The sequence below is a fragment of the Heterocephalus glaber genome, unplaced genomic scaffold (genome assembly GCF_053883595.1).
Source record: "Heterocephalus glaber isolate CG9 unplaced genomic scaffold, H.glaber_assembly_v1.0 deba00001564, whole genome shotgun sequence".
NCBI classification, from domain to species: Eukaryota; Metazoa; Chordata; class Mammalia; order Rodentia; family Bathyergidae; genus Heterocephalus; species Heterocephalus glaber.
Genome location: NW_028258351.1, coordinates 12,688,562 through 12,708,117, shown reverse-complemented (window position 1 = coordinate 12,708,117; position 19,556 = coordinate 12,688,562). Strand labels below are relative to the sequence as shown.

General features: G+C 48.4%; 1 protein-coding gene across 6 annotated transcripts in view; it reads right to left on the bottom strand.

The window, feature by feature from the left end:
• Positions 1-94: 94 nt before the first annotated feature.
• Positions 95-19,556, bottom strand: part of Nxn (nucleoredoxin) — a 142,326-nt gene continuing 122,864 nt past the window's right edge. For 2 of the 6 annotated variants that reach the window (XM_021238214.2, XM_004857099.4), the window contains 3 exons: positions 7,228-7,407; positions 5,351-5,475; positions 95-1,719 (listed from right to left, as the gene is read on the bottom strand). In XM_021238214.2, the coding sequence (XP_021093873.1) occupies positions 1,537-1,719; positions 5,351-5,475; positions 7,228-7,407 (488 nt within the window). In that variant the 3' untranslated portion in view covers positions 95-1,536. Of the gene's footprint in view, positions 1,720-2,416; positions 2,598-5,350; positions 5,476-7,227; positions 7,408-19,556 lie in introns of all 6 variants that reach the window. The other 4 variants (XM_021238215.2, XM_087191957.1, XR_002386950.2 and 1 more) reach the window with 3 other exon arrangements.

Here is a 19,556-nt window from a genome sequence, read left to right as displayed (position 1 = left end):
TTCCTGGGACTCTTGAAAATTCTGGAACATAACCACCAGAGGTTGTCTCTGGCCACCGCCTAATAGATCAGGGAAGGCCAAGTGGATGATAATGTCCAGAGATGCCTGTTTTATTTCTTACCAGGTGATTGCATTTCAGGCTGGCAACATCAAATAGTCTAATTACCAACTACTTTTGTACCTCCAAACTACAAACCAACAATCCATTTCAGAAAGGAACAACAGTGTCAGTAGCTCATGGGGGAAACTGAGTTTTCCAAATAAATGGTTTTGGTTGGCAGAATGCTGAGTGAAGCTTAGGGTAAGGCCCAGGATTGTTTGAAGACCCTGATACCTGACTGAGACAGGCAAAAGCCCCTGTGAGTCCCTAGGCCTAAGCCCTCCACCCCCAAGCCTAAGAACGTAGTTGTTTCCCCTTTTGTGGTAAGTTCTGCTCAAGTAAGAGGACAACCTACCTGAGCTCAGAAAAGGGGCCCAAGACCAACTTGTAGTTGCCCTGCCGTCTTGCCCCACTCCTGCTCTAGGGCACAGCTCCCTCTGCAGCTTCTTTTTAGGAAAAAGCTTGGCTTCTGGTAAATTCTTGTTGCTTCTTACTGTTGCTTTGAGAAGAAAAGGGGACAAACAAGGGTAATGGCAGGGGGGTGCAGGTGCCTTGGCAGAGGTCCCGCAGCCTCAGGCACAGAGCTGGGCAGAGGCAGGTCTGTGCCAGCTTGGCAGAGCTCCTCTAAGAACTCAGAGCCTGGTGTCTTGAGAAGATGCCCAAGGAAAAGAATTCATTAATAAAATTCCAAGACAGCTGGAGCTATTTGCAGCAGCAGGCAGAAATTAGGGGAAAGATAAGAGCAAAGAAGAAAGAGGTAAGGAAGGAATTACAAACTCTAGTCACATGGTAGGAGCGCAATAAAAGCAATTACTATATGAATCATTACCATAGCTACTCATTTTTCTCACCCCCCAAACCCCAAAAGCTTCCTTTTAGATTTGGAGGTCTGCTGCCCAAGAACCCACTGACAAACTGCTGTTTTTACTTAGGACCAAAAAAGATGAGGTCCCCTAGAAAAAGATGCTCTCACCAACAGCTCTTAGCTGGTGCCTGCACAGTCAATTGCTCTTTGTCTGCTCCACCTGCATGCACGCGTGTCACCAAGCAGTTCCCTTCCAGCTGTCTTAGGTGCTGTGTATGTGAGCTGACCCCAGAGTCAGAGCCCCAATCTGCTATCCCTCACCACAACAGGGCCTTCACAAGAGCTAGTGACCTAGAGAGAGTGCTGCAGTCTCAGTTTTGTCCAGGTTATGTCATCCCCACACACCCCAAGCAGTCTCCCAACACAGTGGGTTCTGCTGCTGTGAGGATGTGCACCCTTGGGTGCTGGCTGAGAAATTAATGCAGAAACAAGGCACCACAGAGAGGTTGGACTCTTGGGTTGTATGATTCAGTACACGGTGGTAAAGTCCAAGGGCAGAGGGGAAGATGGAGAGGAGGAGAAGGATGAGGAGACTGAGTCTTAAATAATGGCTCAGGAGGCTGGAGCTCCACTAGATGGGTTCTGGTTTGAGCTTTTCTGCTAGGAAGTCATTCACAAAGGCCTCCACAATGGCAGGGGTGATCTCCTCCACGTCCATCACGTACTTGGCCCGGGCAGACATATCCAGAATGGTGAGCAGAGGGGCAGCCTCAGGCAGGTTGGTGTAATCTCGCAGGGAGTCAGTCATATCGTCCTGGAAGTCACCAGAGGAGAGAGAAAACTAGTAAGTTTTAAAAACAGAGTCCCCTGAGGAGCCCATTCTCCTCAGAAGACAGACAAGGACAGTGGCTCTGTCTTAAAGGGGAGGTGACCCCATCCTGCCTTAGGGAGAAGCCTACTGCTTTGTAAAATTCCCTCTACATCTGAGTCATTTGTCTTTATTAGCATGCAAGTAACTTTAATATGCCCTCTGATTTTTAAAAATGTGATGTTCTTTGATTGCTTTTTTTGGAGACAGGGTCTCACTATGTTCAGGGTGGTTTTGAATTCACTATGCAGCCCAGGCTGGCCTCAAACTTGGTGATATTCCTGTCTCAACTTTCTGAGGGCTGGGATTATAGGCGTGTGCCACCATGCTTGGCTTTGCTTTTTTGTATGATCTGGGGTGTGGTGGTACTGGGGATTGACCACCCATTAGCAGTACCACTAAACTACATCCCTAACCTTTTTTATGTTTTGAGATAGAGTCTGGCTAAGTTGCCTAAGCTGGCCTCAAACTTGCAATTCTCCTACCTCAGCTTCCCCAGCAGGTAGGATTGCCAGAACATGCCACACATCTGGCTTGATTGCTTATTTCTGCAATCAACTCTCAGTTATTGTTAGCCCCCCTGTGGATTATCTGAGGCCAGCTGGACTTTGATCTGGAATGGTTTTAAATAGAAATGACTCACTGCCTTCCACACTGTGGTTTCAAAGAAGGTAGAAGTTGCCTTGCCAGGCAGGTCTGAAGACAGGGTTGCTTACACACTAAAAGTTTTCACTGGTTGGCTGCATTTGTCTGAGAAAGAAGCCGGCACTTTTCACCTATTCCCAGCAGCTGTCCAGGTGAACTGCTCTCATATCAGGTACTGCCTTGTTCAAATATAAAGGCAAACATAAATCCAATGATGAGAAAAAGGTTTGTCAGGGAGTGACCATTTGGGCTGAGCTTTCACACTACTGACACTCATTTGGTAGGTAACAGAAAATAGACTTTACCATTCTCGGATCATTTTGCTATAAAAATGGACAATATTCTAAACTTAAAGAACCAGATGTGGTAGCATATGCCTGTAATCCCAATATTCTAGGAGGCTGAGGCAGGAGGATTAAAAATTCCAGCCCAGCTTGGGTGACTTAACTTAGCAAGAATTTATTTCAAAATAAAAAATAAAAGGTCTAGGGATATAGCTCAGTGCAAAAGCCCTGGGTTCAATTCCTAGTGGCACAAAATAAATAAATAATAAACTTAATGAAAAACCTGGGCTGCCCTGTGAAGAAAAGGTTCATTTCTGGTCTTAAATGGGGGTGAGGAGGTTTACAGCTTACTGATTTCTGAGACAAAAACAAAAACAAACCCCAAACAATTACTTTCTCAAAAAGCAAATCTTTAGGGAGACTTAGTGAGAGTCCTTCGTTCCTCTAAAACAGTATGCACTTCCCAGCAATGCTGGGTGATTCAACATCTCTGGCAATCTTCACCCAATTCAGAGCCTCCATATGGGTTAAAAAATCTTCATGACAAACAAGAGAGGCACCTGGACAAACACTGCACATCTCCTTCCCACTAGGAGGCCTAGACCAAGCCAAAGGCTCCACTGCCACCTCCCCTCTCCGTCTCCTTCTTCTTTTCTTTTTTTTGTTACTGGGGATCAAACTCAGGACCTTACGCTGGAGAGACGGGCAAAGGAACCACTGAGCTAAATCCCCAGCCCTCCATCTCCTTCTGAGCAAATCACAGGGAGATGAATTTTAATGTCCACTAAGGCTTCAGAAGGGCTAAATTCTGCCTGCCACAGGGCATAGGAGCAAGGCAGAAAAAAGGGGCTCCCTTTACCCTAGGCCAGAGTCCTGGGTTCAGTCAGTGCCTGATGTTCCAGCTCCCTGTCCCCCTTCCATGCTGCTTTGCTTCTGAGCATGAGGAGAGAATGGAATCAGGAAAGCCATCAAAGCCAGAAGCCCTGGTGAAGTGCACAGCAAGACTGGAGCAGGGGGGGACTGGAAGAGTGGGTGACACAGCCACCTCTGCCCAGCCTTCTGGGTCCAGGCAGCCTTCCTCCTGCCCTCACCCTCCCCTTCTCCTTCCAGCCATGACTGAGTCCATTTATCAGAGACTATGGACCAAAAGAGGAAGAGCTCTGCTTGCGGAGCCATTGGGTCCACACTTCAGCCCCCTCTCCACTGCCTACTTCCTGTGTGACCTGGACAAGACACCTCTCCAAGCCCAGGTTCCATTCTCTACCTAGTGGATTGAACAAAGGCTCCCTCCTGAGGGTCAATGTGAGGGTGAGCCAGCGCCAGTACCCAAGCCACCCTGCAGGGAGCGCAGGGGTCCCTCAACCTGTCAAGCCTTGCTTTCCTCCTCCTGGGCGGCGAGACAGGACCATGGCTAGATTCCCAGCCAGAGAGGTGAGACACAAAGAAGATAGCAGGTGAAGCACTTGGCTCGGTGCCTGGGATCCTGAAAACCTTCAAATGCTCCTTTTCAGCCTCATTTCTAAAGCCCCGCCCCACCGCGCTCAGCCCATTCTGTTCTGCACCCATCTTTTCTTCCCAGCCATTCTCCAGGGGTTAGAGTTTAACACATGCAGAACAGCTCACTGCGCTTTGTGTGCAGCCCAGCGGCTGGTGAGCCCTGAGGCAGGGCCTGTGAACCCTCTTTATTCCCCTCCACCCCAGGGCTAAGCAGGGAGACTTGAGCTGCCTTCGAGGGGCCCCAGGGGTGGCTATTGAGGAGGTGATGAATAGGTGGTTCAGGGTGTCTGGCTAACCCGTCTTCCCCACGCCTCCCCAGGGATTCAACCAGCATGAAATAAGCCAGGGCTCTGACCAACTGGAGGTACAGACTAGTGCACGCAGGACAGGATGGCCTCACAGAGCATCGGTGAATGCCTGTGTCGGGGCCGCCGGGGTTGAGTAGGAGGCAGTGAGCATGCGCAGAGAGCTCTTGGCAGGGAGCAAGGAGCGCGCCTGCGCTGTGTGCCATCTTGCAGAACATGGGTATCTGTGAGATGTAGGTTCCCACTCCTCAGGGCAGATGGGCACCTATTCAGAGGGTTCCACTCCAGGGCTGCTTTCTCAGCCTGGGACAAATCCCCTGTTTTGTCCAGCCCAACAGAGGCCCAGGGCTTGGATGCTGAAGATTGAGAACAGCAATAGCTTCCAACATCAGCACTCTCTCTGACCTGGCTGGGTGACTGCGGACCCCAGCTGTGGTCAAGTTGGGATTCTTGCAACGGGCTAAGGCCACTCTGCAGTATGGTGTGGAGGAACCAACAAGCCGACACTGTGTAAAGCATTCAGGGCCTGTTCTGACTTAGCACCGAGGAGTGAGAGTGGATGGTAGATGTGTGTGGCGGGGACTCCCCCACAGCCTAGGTAAGTAACCACCCTGGGAGGGCTTCTTACTGTTTTGAGGCTGCCAAGTGGGCAGGAAGCACGAAGCAGCAGGGGTAGGAAATGGTTTTCCTTGGCAAATGACACACCTTTTCTTCCACATTTGTCTATGGCAGAGTCAACCCAGACCCAGAGGTCCCTTCAAACCTCCTCAAGGCCAGTATCACTCATGTCCTAAAAGTCCTCAGCTGAGCCAGCCTTGTCAGGGCCAGACCCTGTTCCATGCTCACCTCCCCAGCCACAAAGAACAGAAGTGGTGCCTCTTCCTCTTTGGCTTTGTACTTGGCAATGATTTTCTCTGCTATTGGCTGAATCAGTTGTTTGGCTGCCTCAGACTCTCCATCATCCTCAGAATCTGTGAAGAAGAAGAGGGAAAAAGACAGAAAACTCTGGCTTGTTAAATAGTGGTACCCACCAAGTGGGCCTGGGCCCTGGGCCTGAGATACAGAAAGGCCCATCTGAGCAGCCCGAGTGGAAAAGAACTTTTGCTTAGACACAGGTCTACTTTCCGTGTGCAGCAGTGTCTACACATATGTGCAGATACATGTGTAGCAGCAGCAAGGAGCACTCTACCAGCACTTTCCTGCAATGGCTAACCAGGAACAACTTGCCTCAGTGAGTAGTACCAATGCTCTGGGTAGATACCTCATCACTGAATTCCTCACAGACGCACCCTGGAAGCTGAGCTTCCCCCTAAGCAAGGACCTCAGGTCCCTCCTGGTTTTTCACTCCATCACAGAATGAGAAGCCATGACCTGGGACCTCTGGCTTTGTAGTGAAAATGGCAGAAGTACTGGCAGAGAGGGGTGAGGAGTGAGGTCCAGTCTTCAGCTTTGATGGTGACAGGGCACCTTCATAGCTGACACCAGACGTGGCCTAGGTGGGGAGGCCAACTGCACAGGAGAGCATGGATTAGGGTCCCCCAACAGGAGCAGCCACACACAAACAAGGTCCCAGGTCTTAGGTGATGAAACCTGTAGCCGAGAGCAAGGGCAACATCCCTAAGTGGCAAAAGCAGGGGAGGAAGACAGCAGGCTCCTATACAGGGATTTCACCGAGCAGTGACACATCACTCAAGAGGCCCTCAGTACACAGAGATGGCAAGACATACTCTAGATCCCCTAGTTTGTTTGTGATGTTATCCAACTTGCCTTGCCTCTCTGGGACCCTCTTTCCACATTTCTGCTAATGGCCATGAGGTACCTAATGGTCTCTGGGTTCAGAATTGTTTCCTACCTAAACCTAGGATGGCAGAAAAAGCCCCAAGATTGCCTCTCTCCAGGGGGTCTTCCTTCCCAAGCCCAGAGTCAGCCTACAAGTCCAGTTGCTTAAGAATTCCCTTGTCTCTGCTTATTAGCTCCCCTCCTGGTGCTCCCCAAACCAGACCTTAGATAATGGAGGAGGATGCTGCTCCCCAATTCCTCAGCAAAGCAGGTATGGGCCATCTCAGCCATGGTCTAGTACAGCAACTCAGCTGCAGGAGAGCAACAAGTCCCATGGGTAGGAGCAACATAGTTCTTGGTTAAAACTATGTTTTGCTCAGTTTGCAAAAGCAATCTAGCTCATCCCACTGGGCGACAGGGACCTAATGTGGATGCTCTTCTGTCCTTCTGCCCAGAATGAGCAAAGTCACCTAAATGGTCAGTGAGGATGGAAAAGCCAGAGTTGCCTCCCTGAGCTCCTGGGCCAGCTGTTGCAGCCCCTGAACAGTCTGAACACAGAGGGCTCAGAAGCAGCCTGGGGTGAGCTGTGGCCTGAGGGGGCCCAGCCCCCTGCAGCTGCTGTGTGTGCAGCCCTGCCTCTTTCCAACAATGGCTCTGTTCATGGGGGTCTGGGGCCATCCTCCAGGCCTGACCTATTCTGCCTAGCTGGCAGCCGGGAACAACTAGGAGGAAAGCACAGCAGCAACAGCTCCCAGACCACCTCCCCAGAGGGACAGCCATGAATAAATCATTGGGGTCAAAAATGAGGCCGCTGAAGAGAGACAAAGGCCTAAGCTCAACAGGGTTAGTGGCAGAAAGAGGCTGCCGGTAAGGGCAGCACTCAAGTAAGGGGCATCCTGGTCCACCCCCCCCACCCCACCCCGGGCCCCCACTGAGCTCCATACCTACAAAAAGGACGAGGCAGGGGCCCTCGTTGAGCTGCACAGCATTGGAGTCAGAGAGCTCCAGCACGGGCTTGGGGTGCCACGGGAACTCCCTGCAGTCCTCGTCGTTGAGCACCTCCACCCGCCCCTGCCGCGTGATCACCTCCCCCTGCGGGTCCAGCACGATGAGCGTGGGGATGCCTGCAAGAGAGAGTGCTCATCTGGCTACCAGTTCAGGAGAGGCAGCCAGGTCGGGGACACCTGGCACACTCACAATTAAGAATCCGGGCCTGGAGCCTGAAAGCCCTGGGCTGGATCCAGCTTGGCTGCTCAGTAACTACAAAACTTCCTTGAGTCTGTGGAGAGCCTCTCTAGAAACCCTGAGCAGCTGCTTTGCCTGGGCCTCAGTGTCCTCAGCAACAACATGGAGAAGGTGCTGCTGTTCCTACCCTTTCCCACTCATCAAGAGCAAAGAGTAATGCCCTTAAAAAAATGAGCACGCAGCTGGTGGGGTGTGTGTGTGTGTCCCCATCCCTATAGTCCCAGCACTCTGGGAGGCTGAGACAGGAGGACTGCAAATTTGAGCCCAGCATGGGCAATTTAGCAACTTAGTAAGACCCTGTCTCAAAATAAATTGAAAAAGGGCCAAGGATGTTCCTCAATGTGAAGGCCCAGGGGTTCAATCCCTAGCATTGAAAGAAAAACAAAACAAAACCGAAAATTGAGCACATGGGTCAGGGGTCTACTCAGTGGTAGGGCACCTTCCTAATACGCAGAAGGTCCTTATTTTGATCCCTAATCCTGTGAGGAGGAGGAAGAAGAGAAGGAGGTGGAGGAAGACTGAACACAGGGTCTTGGCGCTCTGGAAAAGGCAGTCACTGGTGACTCCTTAAAGACGCAGAAGACCTCCCACTTGTAGGGAGTCTAAAACTGACTGAGGTGGTGTAAGGACACACACACACACACACACACACACACACACACACACACACACGTAGCACAAGGCAACTGATGGGAGCAGAGGCAGGAGGCCAGGCCGCAGTGAGCTGGGGCCTGCAAGGGAAGAGCCTGGGGCCAGGGCTGGAGCAGCAGAAGCAGGGAAGAGGATGGACAGCTGGCTGCCCACAGACCAGAATAGCATTTTGGGGGGCCCTACCCCAGGCCCAGCCCTGGTGCCAGTACACGCTGAGAGGGGCAATCCCAAAGGGTGTAGTACCAGGGTCCTGGGCTGCAGTAAGAAATGCAACATAGAGTTTGCCTGCAAAACACACACTGTCAACCATGAGGCCTCTGGCAAACGCCGAGAAAGGTCCCTCCGGGCTGACAGTGCTGTCTGTGTCTGCACTTCTTTGCTCTTCACACCCGACTCCCCACTGCTTCTCCTCGGGCCAGGGCCACCCTTCCCCACCACACAGTCAGCCTCCTCCCTGTCCTCTGGGGACATTTGTCTCTCCATTGGCAGTCTGTCCCCTCCCCCAAAGCTATACTCTCCTCCCAGGCCAGAACAGAGCTTGAATTTTATATGAAAGCCAGGGCAATTTAGTATTGATAGATTCCAAAGTATTCGGTCAGTAATTTGCTCCACTGACATTTTACTTCTCCATGGGGCGTACGGTGAAGTACCAGAAATATGGCCCTGGTGTTTTGTAACCTGCTGCGGCAGCCAGCCCAGTGGGCATGCAGTAGTGGGCCTGTCTTCAAAAGGAATAAACGAATCCATTATGTTTACACCTATTAGGAGAAGTGGCTAGACGTGTCAGAGAACAGGTCCAGGGAGAAATGGGCTCCAGGACTGCTACTCCTGCCACGTCACACACAGAGACATGCAGCTGGCATTCCCTGGGGACTTTTAAGGTGCACTGGACAATGAACAGGACTCCTGAGAAGTTATGTGTCAGAGCTCAGAAGTCCAGTGCTTCCAGCCTTGTCCTGACAGCTGCATTTTTCCCCGAGGCCTGGGCCCACATCAGGTGTGTCTCTATCCCTGGGATCAGAGCCTGGACTTGAGTCAGCTGCACACAAGTGCTCCACATTACATGCCAGTAAAGCTTTGGCAGTAAGGGGCTTCTTGTGGGGAATTAAAAAGGGGCACTCATTGCTGCTTGGCTTGAGTCCTCATTTCCCAGCTTGGATGGCTGGGGTGGCTGGGGTGTGGGGGGGATCACAGTCAGGATTCTAAGGAAGATCCAGGCAAGTTCCTCAGCTTCTTCAAGCCTCATTCCACAGCTGCCAAATGAGGATAATGAGTTTCCTATCTTGGTTGGTCGTGGGGCAGAATAAACAAGATGTTAGTGTAACATACTGTTAGCAGAGTACCTAGTATACAGTAAGTACTCCATAACCACTCACTATTATTATAAATCAACTCATTTTTTAAAAAGTCATCTCTAAGCTGATGGTTTAGCTGGTGAGCAGGCAAAGGAACAGAGGACTGGGGCCCCTTTCTCTCTCTCTCTCTCTCTCTCTCTCTCTCTCTCTCTCTCTCTCTTTCAGGCTGGCTTTGAACTTACTATGTAGCCCAAGCTGGCCTTGAACTCACTTGCAATCTTCCTGCTTCAGCCTTCTGAGTGCTAGAATCCTAGCAGATATGCGTCACCATGCCCTGCTTGGGGCCTTTTTCTAGTGAGAACAACAGTAACCTCAGGCTGGGCTGGAGGAAGTGAGCTAAAGAATGGAAGAGACAATGTCAATATAGCCAGAGTTCTAATAGCAACGTCTGTCAAGAATGGGGATGGTAAAAAGAAAAACAAAAAAGGCAGGGATGTTGCTCATTGGTGCCACCCCTGCCTGGCAAGTGCAAGGTCCTGAGTTCGATCCCCAGTACTGTGGGGGGGGGTGTCTTTTACTTGAACCAACCTAAGCTTCACTTTTGAGCTTAGAACATATATCTTATGCTCCTAGAGAGAGCTCAGGCCTTCCTCTCAGGCCTGGGAAGCTGGGCTGGACCTGGAGCAGTACCTAAGAGTCCCTTCTGCCATCTCCCACAAAGCAGAGAAGAAAGGAGATAGCTTAAGGGCCAGGGATTTAGCTCAGTGGTTCCGCCACCTGCCCTGCAAGCACAAGGACCTGAGTTCGATCCCTGGTACCAAAGAAAAAAAAAAGAGAGAGAGAGAGCTTATGTAGCCAGCTCCAAATTCCTTTCCTCTGGGGAGAACCTATCGGTGAGTGTTTAGAGCAATCTCAATGCCAGGTATATTGAGAATGCCCCATGATTTAGTTTATTTTTCTTTTCTTTCTCCTCTCCCCTTCCCCCTCCATTCCTTTCCTACTCCTTTAATTTAATTTAATTTGGGGGGGTAGGTACTAGGGATAGAATACAGAGCCTTGTGCAAGCTGGCAAGCACTCTACCACTAAGCTACATCCTCAGCCTTTTTAGATTTTGAGATAGAGGGTTGCCAAATTGCATAGGCTGGGCTCAAAAACTCGCACTCCTTCTACCTTAGCTGCTGAGTAGCTGGGATTATAGACATGCACCACCACACCCAGCTTAGTTTATTTTTCTATTACTAACAGAGTTTTGAGGGACTGGGAGAAAGGAAGCAGGTACATGGGGGAAAGAGGTGACCTCCTCCAGGACCATGAGAGAAAGGGAAGCAGCCAGGGGCTCGTAACCTAGCTCTCTCTCTGCAGCTGGACAGCAACATGATCTGAGGAGATGAGATTCATTCCCCAAAGACTGCTGGAAGTTGGGACGAGAAATTGGAGGAAAAGCAGATCCTGGCCTGGAAGCACAGGTTTGGGTGCATCATAGGGTAAAATACCATGCAATCATGAAAATGGCCATTGTGAGGACTGCAGCAACACAGAAGAGTTTTGTAGTATATTAAGGAAAAAATGCAGAATACAAGTGCTATGTGGAAGTGTGTGCCTGTGAAGAGAGAGCAAGGGACTCAGAAAAGTGGAAATAGTTGTGGTAGTAGGGTAGGAATGTGGTTTAGATAAGATACATTTGAGTTTTCTTAAATGGGGTCATAATATGCAGATTAAAACAGAATGAAAATCAAAACCGAAGGGCCCTAGGGCTGGGGTGGGGGGATGACAAATACAAACCAATGCCTCAGCCAAATCAACTGTCAGTTCTGTTCACTGGATCCCCAAAACTTTCCCTTGCTTAGAGAGCTGATGAGAAAGAGCAGGCGGTTTGGGTGGGGATGCTTGGAGAAACCCAAGGGAGAGCAAAGGGTCAGCAGATCCAAAGCTGCTCAGGCTGGTACCTGTGCTAGGAAACAGGCAGAAAGACATGTATGGCAATGCTCTTATAATACAGAAAATCTAGCATCAACAATGGAGCAGACTGACTGTCACAGGTATGCAATGAAACATTTTCCAGTACTGATGATAAATGAACTAACTATAAATACCAATAAGGATCAATCTTGGAAACATAGTGTAAGTGAGAAAAGCGAGTTGCAAAAATGCTATTACAGCATAACAGCATTTTAAGTATGCTTCTAGAAGATACACCAAGAAAAAGTAGATATTATTCATGGAAACATATATATGAAAAATGTGAAAACAGCTTATGAAGCTACACATGAAATGTATGGCAGTGTTCCCCCAGGGAAGAGGAAGGAAGAAGCCAGGAGAGTAAAAGAACTCTTGCCTTTGTCTATAATAATGCTCCCCATTCATTTATGTTTTTCCTTATTTCATTTTTTTGGGGTGCTAGGAACTAAGCACAGGACCTTATGCTCATTGGTTTATATTTTAAATATCTCAGCAAAAATATCAATTTTGGGTGGTACCACATGGGTGTTTATTACATGATTCTCTGTCCTTTCCTGTTTTTTCTTCTTTTTTATATTCTCAGAATTAAAGATGACACACAAAAAACCACAAGTCTGCCCCCAGCCTGCCCTTGCCAGCTGATAGGACTGCTCCAAACAGCCCACACCAGCCCTCTCCATACTGAGATGTGCCTACAAAAATGTGAGAATGGGCTGCGTGTCCGCTCCTGATGAAAAGATAAAAGCTCCAAATGTGTTGTTTTTATTTATATCTACAGATTCTCCCTCAAATTTATTTTTTGAAAGGGCCAAGAGGGGAAAGGAAAGAGGAGAATGGAGGGAACTAAAAGAGGAGGAAAGGAAACAAGGAAAGGGGAAAAGAAAGCAGAAGGAGAAAGATGGACAAAGAGGAAAAGAAACAGAAAACTACTTGCTGGGACAGCAAAGGGCCCTCACACTTTGGCCTCCTTGCTTGGCAAAGGCCAAAAGCTATCCACTGGTCCTCCTGCACAGGCCTCTCCCTGACTAGAGGCCATGCTCCTGCTGGGCAGGATGGGCATCACTCTAGGCTGTGCACAGCCCTTAGGCCACTGATGGAGAAGCTATGGCCCTATGGTTGCAGTGGGATGTTTGTATCATTGAAAGCTCTAAAAGGTTTGCCATCCCTGCCTCAGGCTGCCTTCCCTCCCAAATCCCAAGGATGCAGGAGTCAGGAAGAAAATCTGCTAGGGCCCCTAGCCCAAGATAGAAGGGGCTCTAAGCCTCCCTGCAAAGTACACCTCGTTCCCTGGGAGCCCAGGATTACTTAGACAATTGCTAATGGGATTTGCCTCTTGCCAAGTGTCTAAATGGTTTCTTTAGAAAGGCATTTTTGAACAGCTTATAGGGCGCAATTCCCCACACTGTATAAAGCATTGGGAGTAGGGAGGCCCTACAACTGAGGGGAAGCCAGCTATGCTGGTGAGACAAAGGAGAAGGATGGGAGCCAGATGCCAGTTCCTGGGGAGGTTGGCTGGCCCTAGAAGTCTTCTGGTTCTCAGCATGGGCTCGATCCAGGGTACCCAAAGGGAGCTAGTGACAAGGGCTCTTTTTTTTTCCTTTCTTGAAGCCCTGGGCATTTAACTCAGGGCCTTCACACTGAGCTACATCCATGGCCCTTTTTAAATATTTGATTTTGAGATAGATTCTTGCTAAGTCACTAAGTTGCCTCGGGTAGGCTCTAACTTTTGCTCCTCCTAACAGCAGGACCAGTGGCTTGTCCAGCCCAGGGCAAACTCATCATCCAGGCCTGTAGCAGGTACTGCCACCAGAGGAAAGGAGTCGCTTAAGGGGCACTATCTTAAGGTTCCCCCACCCCAGGGACACCACAACAAACTGACAGCATTTTGCAAGGCCTCCTCACTCTGCAGAAACTCAGAATCCAGGGACACTCTAAACCAGCTCCTGGGATGCTCACAGGGCTCCAGTTTCCTTTTGCATTATACATCGTCACCCATGTCTGCCAGGACAGCAAAAGAAAGCACAAAGTGCCTGCCAGGTCAAGTAACTCCCTCTCTACAAGGCACACTGACAGAGCTAGGTGGAGGTGGCGCGGGTGGTGTGGGAAGGTGAACACCCCTGGCCTGGTCTGTAAGGCATCTTCATCAAACAGAATGGTCAATGAGGAGAAACAAGTGGAGGGAGAGCGAGAGCCCAGGGCACCCAGACAGAGCCACACAGGGAGCAGCCGCTCACCCTGGGACAGCCCTGGAGGATCTGCTGAAGACCAGACACACACAACTGGAAATCTACCGTGACTCTGTGTACGTGTGTGTGCCCATGCACGTATGTACACAAGAACACATCAGTGGAATGACTTTGGAAGTTATAACTACAGTGTTCCAGAAAGCTCAGACATATTCAGAATTCAATTAAAAAAGATTGTCAGTTTTAAGATGTTATGAAGAGTATGAACACGACTGGGGATTTAGCTTAGTGGTGCAGCGCCTGCCTCAAAAGCACATGGTCCTGAGTTCGATCCCTGGTACCGGAAAAAAAAAAAAAGACTATAATGAAGAGAATGAACAAATATACAGCTCCTTCAAGTTCAAAGGTATTTAGAGCTAGACTGGAGACTTGTAAATATCCAAAGGGAAAATAAAAGAAATCCAGTCAAGGGCTAGGGAAGCCAGTTGGGGAACTGCCAGCTTTCAAGAGAGTTGAGAAATGATACCAATCAAATCACAGATGTGAATTCTAGGGGCTCTGAAGGTGAGGCGGCCTCTAGTTGAGGGCAAGAACGCAGCCCTATAAATAGGCTGTCAGTGGGGTCAGAATGCTGGCCAGCTCAGCCCTACTGGAAGATACTTCCAAAACGACAGGACTGGAATAATTATTCCCTTGATAAGTGGGCAAATTTCAAACAGGATGATCTGGAATTAAGTTTAGAAATACAAATCAAACTTGTGGTATTTGTATTTTTGTGTGTCAAAAATATAAACATTTGGTGTTTAATTTCAGGATTTGGTTTTGTTTAAGAGAATGTGGCCTAACAGGTCCATCCTGGGATTCCAATATTAAAATATGTGATTAAGAATGATGCAGACATGTGATTTTTAAGTTGAAACATCTTAATAGTACTTCCATATTTACATCAAATTTACTAGCATTAGTAGACAGACTTAAAAACATGAGAATATTTTGTTTGTCCTTCAATTAAATATTTTAAGAGGTTTAAATGAATAAATAACTTTTAAATGTTTAAAAGAGTTGAATTTGTAAGTAAGCCCCTGACAACAAGCTAGTACATTTTCCTAGATATTTACATAGAATTAAAAATTCAAAAGCCAGGCAAGATGACAAGGCCCTTTAGTCCCAGCTATTCAGGAGGCTGAGGCAGGAAGATCACTTGAACATAAGAGTTTAAGTCTAGCCTGGGCAACACAGTTAGATATTATATATTAAAAAAAAAAAAGTAAAGTCCTGAAACACTAGAGCTCTTTCCCTCTGCCTTTTGAGGACAGAGCGAGAAGGTGGCTATCTGCAAGTCCGGGAGGTAAGGGCACCAGGAACCAAATCAACCAGCTCCTTGCTGTTGGACTTCCCAGCCTCCAGAACTGTAAGCAGTACATTTCTGTTGTAAGCCACCCAGTCTGTAATACATTGTTATGGCAGCCCCAGCAGACAGTCAGTGGCTTAACAGGTGAGGGGATTTTTTAGGGCTTAGATCTGAGTATACCATTAAGTGGAGGAAGAGCTAACAGAGAGAAGAGGGAAGAAAGAGAACGAGAGGCGGGGGTGCTGCTCAGTGGTGGAGCACTTGCCTAGCATGCACAAAGCCCTGGGTTCAATCCCCAGCATCGAGAGAGACAGAGACAGAGACAGAGGGAGGAAAGGAGGGAGAGAGGGAGAGGCAGGGAGGGAGAGGAAGAGAGAGGGAGAGAGAGGGAGAGAGAGGGAGAGAGGGAGAGAGAGAGAGAGAGGGAGAGAGGGAGAGAGGGAGAGAGGGAGAGAGGGAGAGAGGGAGAGAGGGAGAGAGGGAGAGAGGGAGAGAGAGAGAGGGAGAGAGGGAGAGAGGGAGAGAGGGAGAGAGGGAGAGAGGGAGAGAGGGAGAGAGAGAGAATAGAAGGAGCAATATCAAGGAGACAAGTCCCTAGGAGAATAAAGGAAAAACCTTAGAAAATAAGGATGAGAATGCTAACAACAAAGAGTAAAGGGGATGGAGAAGATACCTGAAAATGTGGAGATATGGAGCCTAATGAAGTCACAGGGATGTTTCATGCAGAAGGGGGAAACCAGAAGGATTCAGGAGAGCTGGCCATTTTCCCTCTCATGCAGTCTGCTAGAGAGATGGGCCAGAAGAGGAACAGGAAAAGGGGACAAAAGAGAAGGAAGCGGTAGCCCCAGGCTGCCTGTGTGTGGTCATGGGTGAGCTCCCAGCCAGCTCTACTTCATGTCCCTCATCACTCTGCTTGGGGTCCAGCCTGAGCAAGGCCACACAGCTGAGTTCTCAGCAGGGCTCCTGCCCACAACAGCTGTGGAGTTCCTTCTGTTTTGGTGGTCAGAGGCAGTGAGATGCAAAAACTTGCCTGAACTGGTACCCGTGAGAACAATGCTTCTGATTAGTAAGATGAATGTAAAAAGCTGCCCAAGAACTTAATGACAGCCTATACTTCTACAAGAGATCAGCTGCCTAATGCACATGGATTACAGACTCTTTCACCATCCCGAAGGCCACTAAATAGAAGACAAGAGTTGACAATGGGAGGCTGGGAGGGAGCACTCATATTCAAGAGGCCAGCACCCCTCACCCATAGCAGGCCTGTGTGAGGCTGGACAGTCAGGCAGCACAGCTCTGAACTCCAGCGTGAGGCTCAGTGTGTCTACCAGAAATAGCAGTGAGTGACTGACTTCTGAGATTTCTCTTCCAGTCTGGCTTAAATGTCCAGAGGGTCAAGTCCAAGGACCTCAGCACGTTGCTCAAAGCCTTCTGCATGTGGCCTCATAAGCGTTATCCCTCCTGTGCCCCTACAGCACACCTCGGCATTCCTATTGTGACCTTTGTCCCGCAATGTCCCAAAGCCCTTCTCTAACCTCACCCATTCTGTAAGGCTCTCACCAGAGCCACCTCCTGTGGCTCAATAGCTCTAAGCCTGAGTCTCCTCTGAACTGAGATTATTCCATTAAATGCTTTTTGAGGATTCTGAGTCTTAGACCAGGAGGTCAAGTAAACAAAAGGTATGAAACACTATAACAGGGAGAAACTGAAAAGCAGAGAATGAGGAAGCAGGAGGTGAGGAGCCGGAAAAGCAGAAGAGGATAGCAGATGGCAAGAGAGGATATCAGGGAGCTGGCGGACGAGGAGCAGGAGGGGCCAGGTGAAGGGCTGGGGTACAGAGGATGCTCAGGGTGGGAGCTGGGTTCCAGAGGAATCTCACTCTCTTAGTATGGCTATCTAGCGGCTGCTTGCCTGGGGAGAGGGTCTTTCCATGTCATCTTTCTGATTCCCAACAGAGGGTACTCTGTAGTTGACAATCGTGTATGTATGTCTCACTTGCACACTGTCAGGCCCAAGGCTGCTCTGAATGAATGAGCCTCCGGAAGCCCTTCATTCTCTCCGCCATTGTCTGGGCCACTCCCACAACCACAGCTCCTCTGTGTGCAATATTTACACACCGACCACTGGACAATTAGAGAGGAGTATTCCCTTTTGTGCTGGAGGCTGGCATAAAACCGTCAATTTAATTTTTTGAACCCTGCCAGCATTTTACAGACAGGCCTCTCCAACTTTTGGCCTCTGTCTAAGCTTGAGGAGAATCCCAAAGTGTCCTGATCTGTGCCTGTAAGACATCTCTTCTGTGCTACTCACCCTCCAAGGCCCCTCAGAAGCATCTCAATGAACACAGTGGGGCAGAGACTACTCCCCCCAAACTGGCTGCAATCTGTATTATAAAAGGGAGTCATCTGGGAATGTATTCATTTCAGGTGACCCCACAGCATTAGGACTGACTACCAGCAAACATGTGCCATCTCCACTATACTTTTTTTTTTTTTTTTGGTCCCAGGGATTAAACTCAGGACCTTGTGCTTTTGAGGCAGGTGGTGGAACCACAAATCTCCGGCCCTAACATCTGCCATCTCAATGGCCCCACATTCAGGAAAGGGCAATTCCCTACCTCTGAGAAGCAGGATGCTCCACTGGTGAGGTGATGTTTGGAAATACAATGCCCCTAAGAGGAGAGGCCCCCTGACCAAGCACAGTGGCAAAGGGAGGCTCAGCATCAGCTCCTTCCATAGGACAAATATCAATTGTCTAAGCCCCCTTACAAAATGACACTTATTTGGCCAACACTTTTTGGTTCCTCAAGACATCAGCACACCTTGCTCTTCAGCTATTCCCAATGTAAATCCCATCTGGTCCTTTCAAAGGCATCAATGGGCCCACTCCTAGTGACTTCCCACAGATAGCACTGAGCAGTGAGATTCATCTAAAGGTGGAATCCTTGCATTTAAATCTACTCCACCATTTTTTTCAAAAAAGAGTTGAGGAAGTTTTAAAAAAATGCATGATGAGGGCTGGGGATTTAGCTCAGTGGTTCCAATGCCTGCTTTGAAAGCCCAAGGTCCCGAGTTGGATCCCCAGTACCAAAAAAAAAACCATGATGAGAAAAATTTTTTTAAAAAATTTTAAATACATGATATAATCCAATAAAAATGAATGAAAAATATCACCCTGAAAGAAAACAAGAAAGGAAGAGAATGAAGCTAGAGTCAAGGTCATTCACAAAAATGGTATGCTTTGTAAAACTGCCAAAGGTGATTACAACTTCAGCTGAGATTTCTAAGGGCTAAAGCAAAGAAAGAATTGTGGACCATAATGAAATTCAAAGTACATAAAAGATTAAAAAACAACAAAAACCTGGGGCTAGGGTGTAGCTCAGTAGTACACCACACACCTACTACATGCTTAGCATGCATAGGGCCCTGAGTTCCACCACTAGCACCAAAGAACAAAAACAAAACCACCCCCTGCTCAAAAGAACCTCAGCTTTTACTGGGTGCTAGAGGATAATTTCCTGAGAATAAATTCCTATAAATGGGATTTCTAAATTAAGAGCTTTACAGATTTTTCAGGCTACTGATGCATACTGCCAAATTGCTGTCCAGAAAGGTCATGCTGATTGCACACTTCTCCTGGCACTCTGCTATCTTTCCTACACTGGAATTGGAATATTGGGGTGGGGGAGGCTATAGATACAAATTTAGTATTTCCATCTGTAAATCATGAAAATTATGCTGAATATTTTTCATATTCATACTGACAATATGTATTGGATATGTTTCCTGCTTTATATCTTATATTTTCTCCTAAATTGTCTATCTCTCTTTTTATACTGGTGTCTGGAGAAAGTTCTTTTTCTGTAAAGGATATTGATGAAACATCCCAATTTTACAGAGAAAAGAGGTTAAATATAACTTGGTTAAGGCCACTCATCAGGAGGCTGGGCTAGGGCTGGGACACCGGTGACTGACACTAAGGTGGCCAGTGAGTGTGCAAAGAAGTGAGAGAGCAAACAGGGTCCCAGGCAAAGATCCCAGAGGCCCAGGCCCGGAAAACACAGGGCAGTTGACATTTTTGGCCTCCACCTGTGAGATGCTTTTCAAGTCATCTGTAAGCGTGTGTGTCAAGGCTCAAAGACATCACAGAATTATGTTTTATGCACATTTGAAGAGAGACCAGACTATGGTTGAGGGTCAGAGGAGGTCACACATTAAAGGTACCTTCTGGCATCTATGGGGAATTTTTGAAAAAACCCAGAGGTGTCCCATTATTACTCAAAGGCCATGATGGAAACTCCATGCTCATTGGAGGAGGCAGGGCACAGCTGCACCTGGATACGGCACCAAAGGAGACAGTGAAGTCTTGGCAACACATAAAAAATACCTGTATCTTACCCAGTCTACCAGTTGTCTCACCTGTGGCCCGCAGAGGGGCTCTAGTCACAAGCCAGAAACAGAAGCTGAGAAACTACCTGCTGGGTTGTACTGGCAAGAAAGAACCCCTTTTCCCACTGCACAGTTACAAAAAGACAGTCACATCTTCTTTAACTAAAACACAGTATCACTTTGGGGGTAAGGAACTG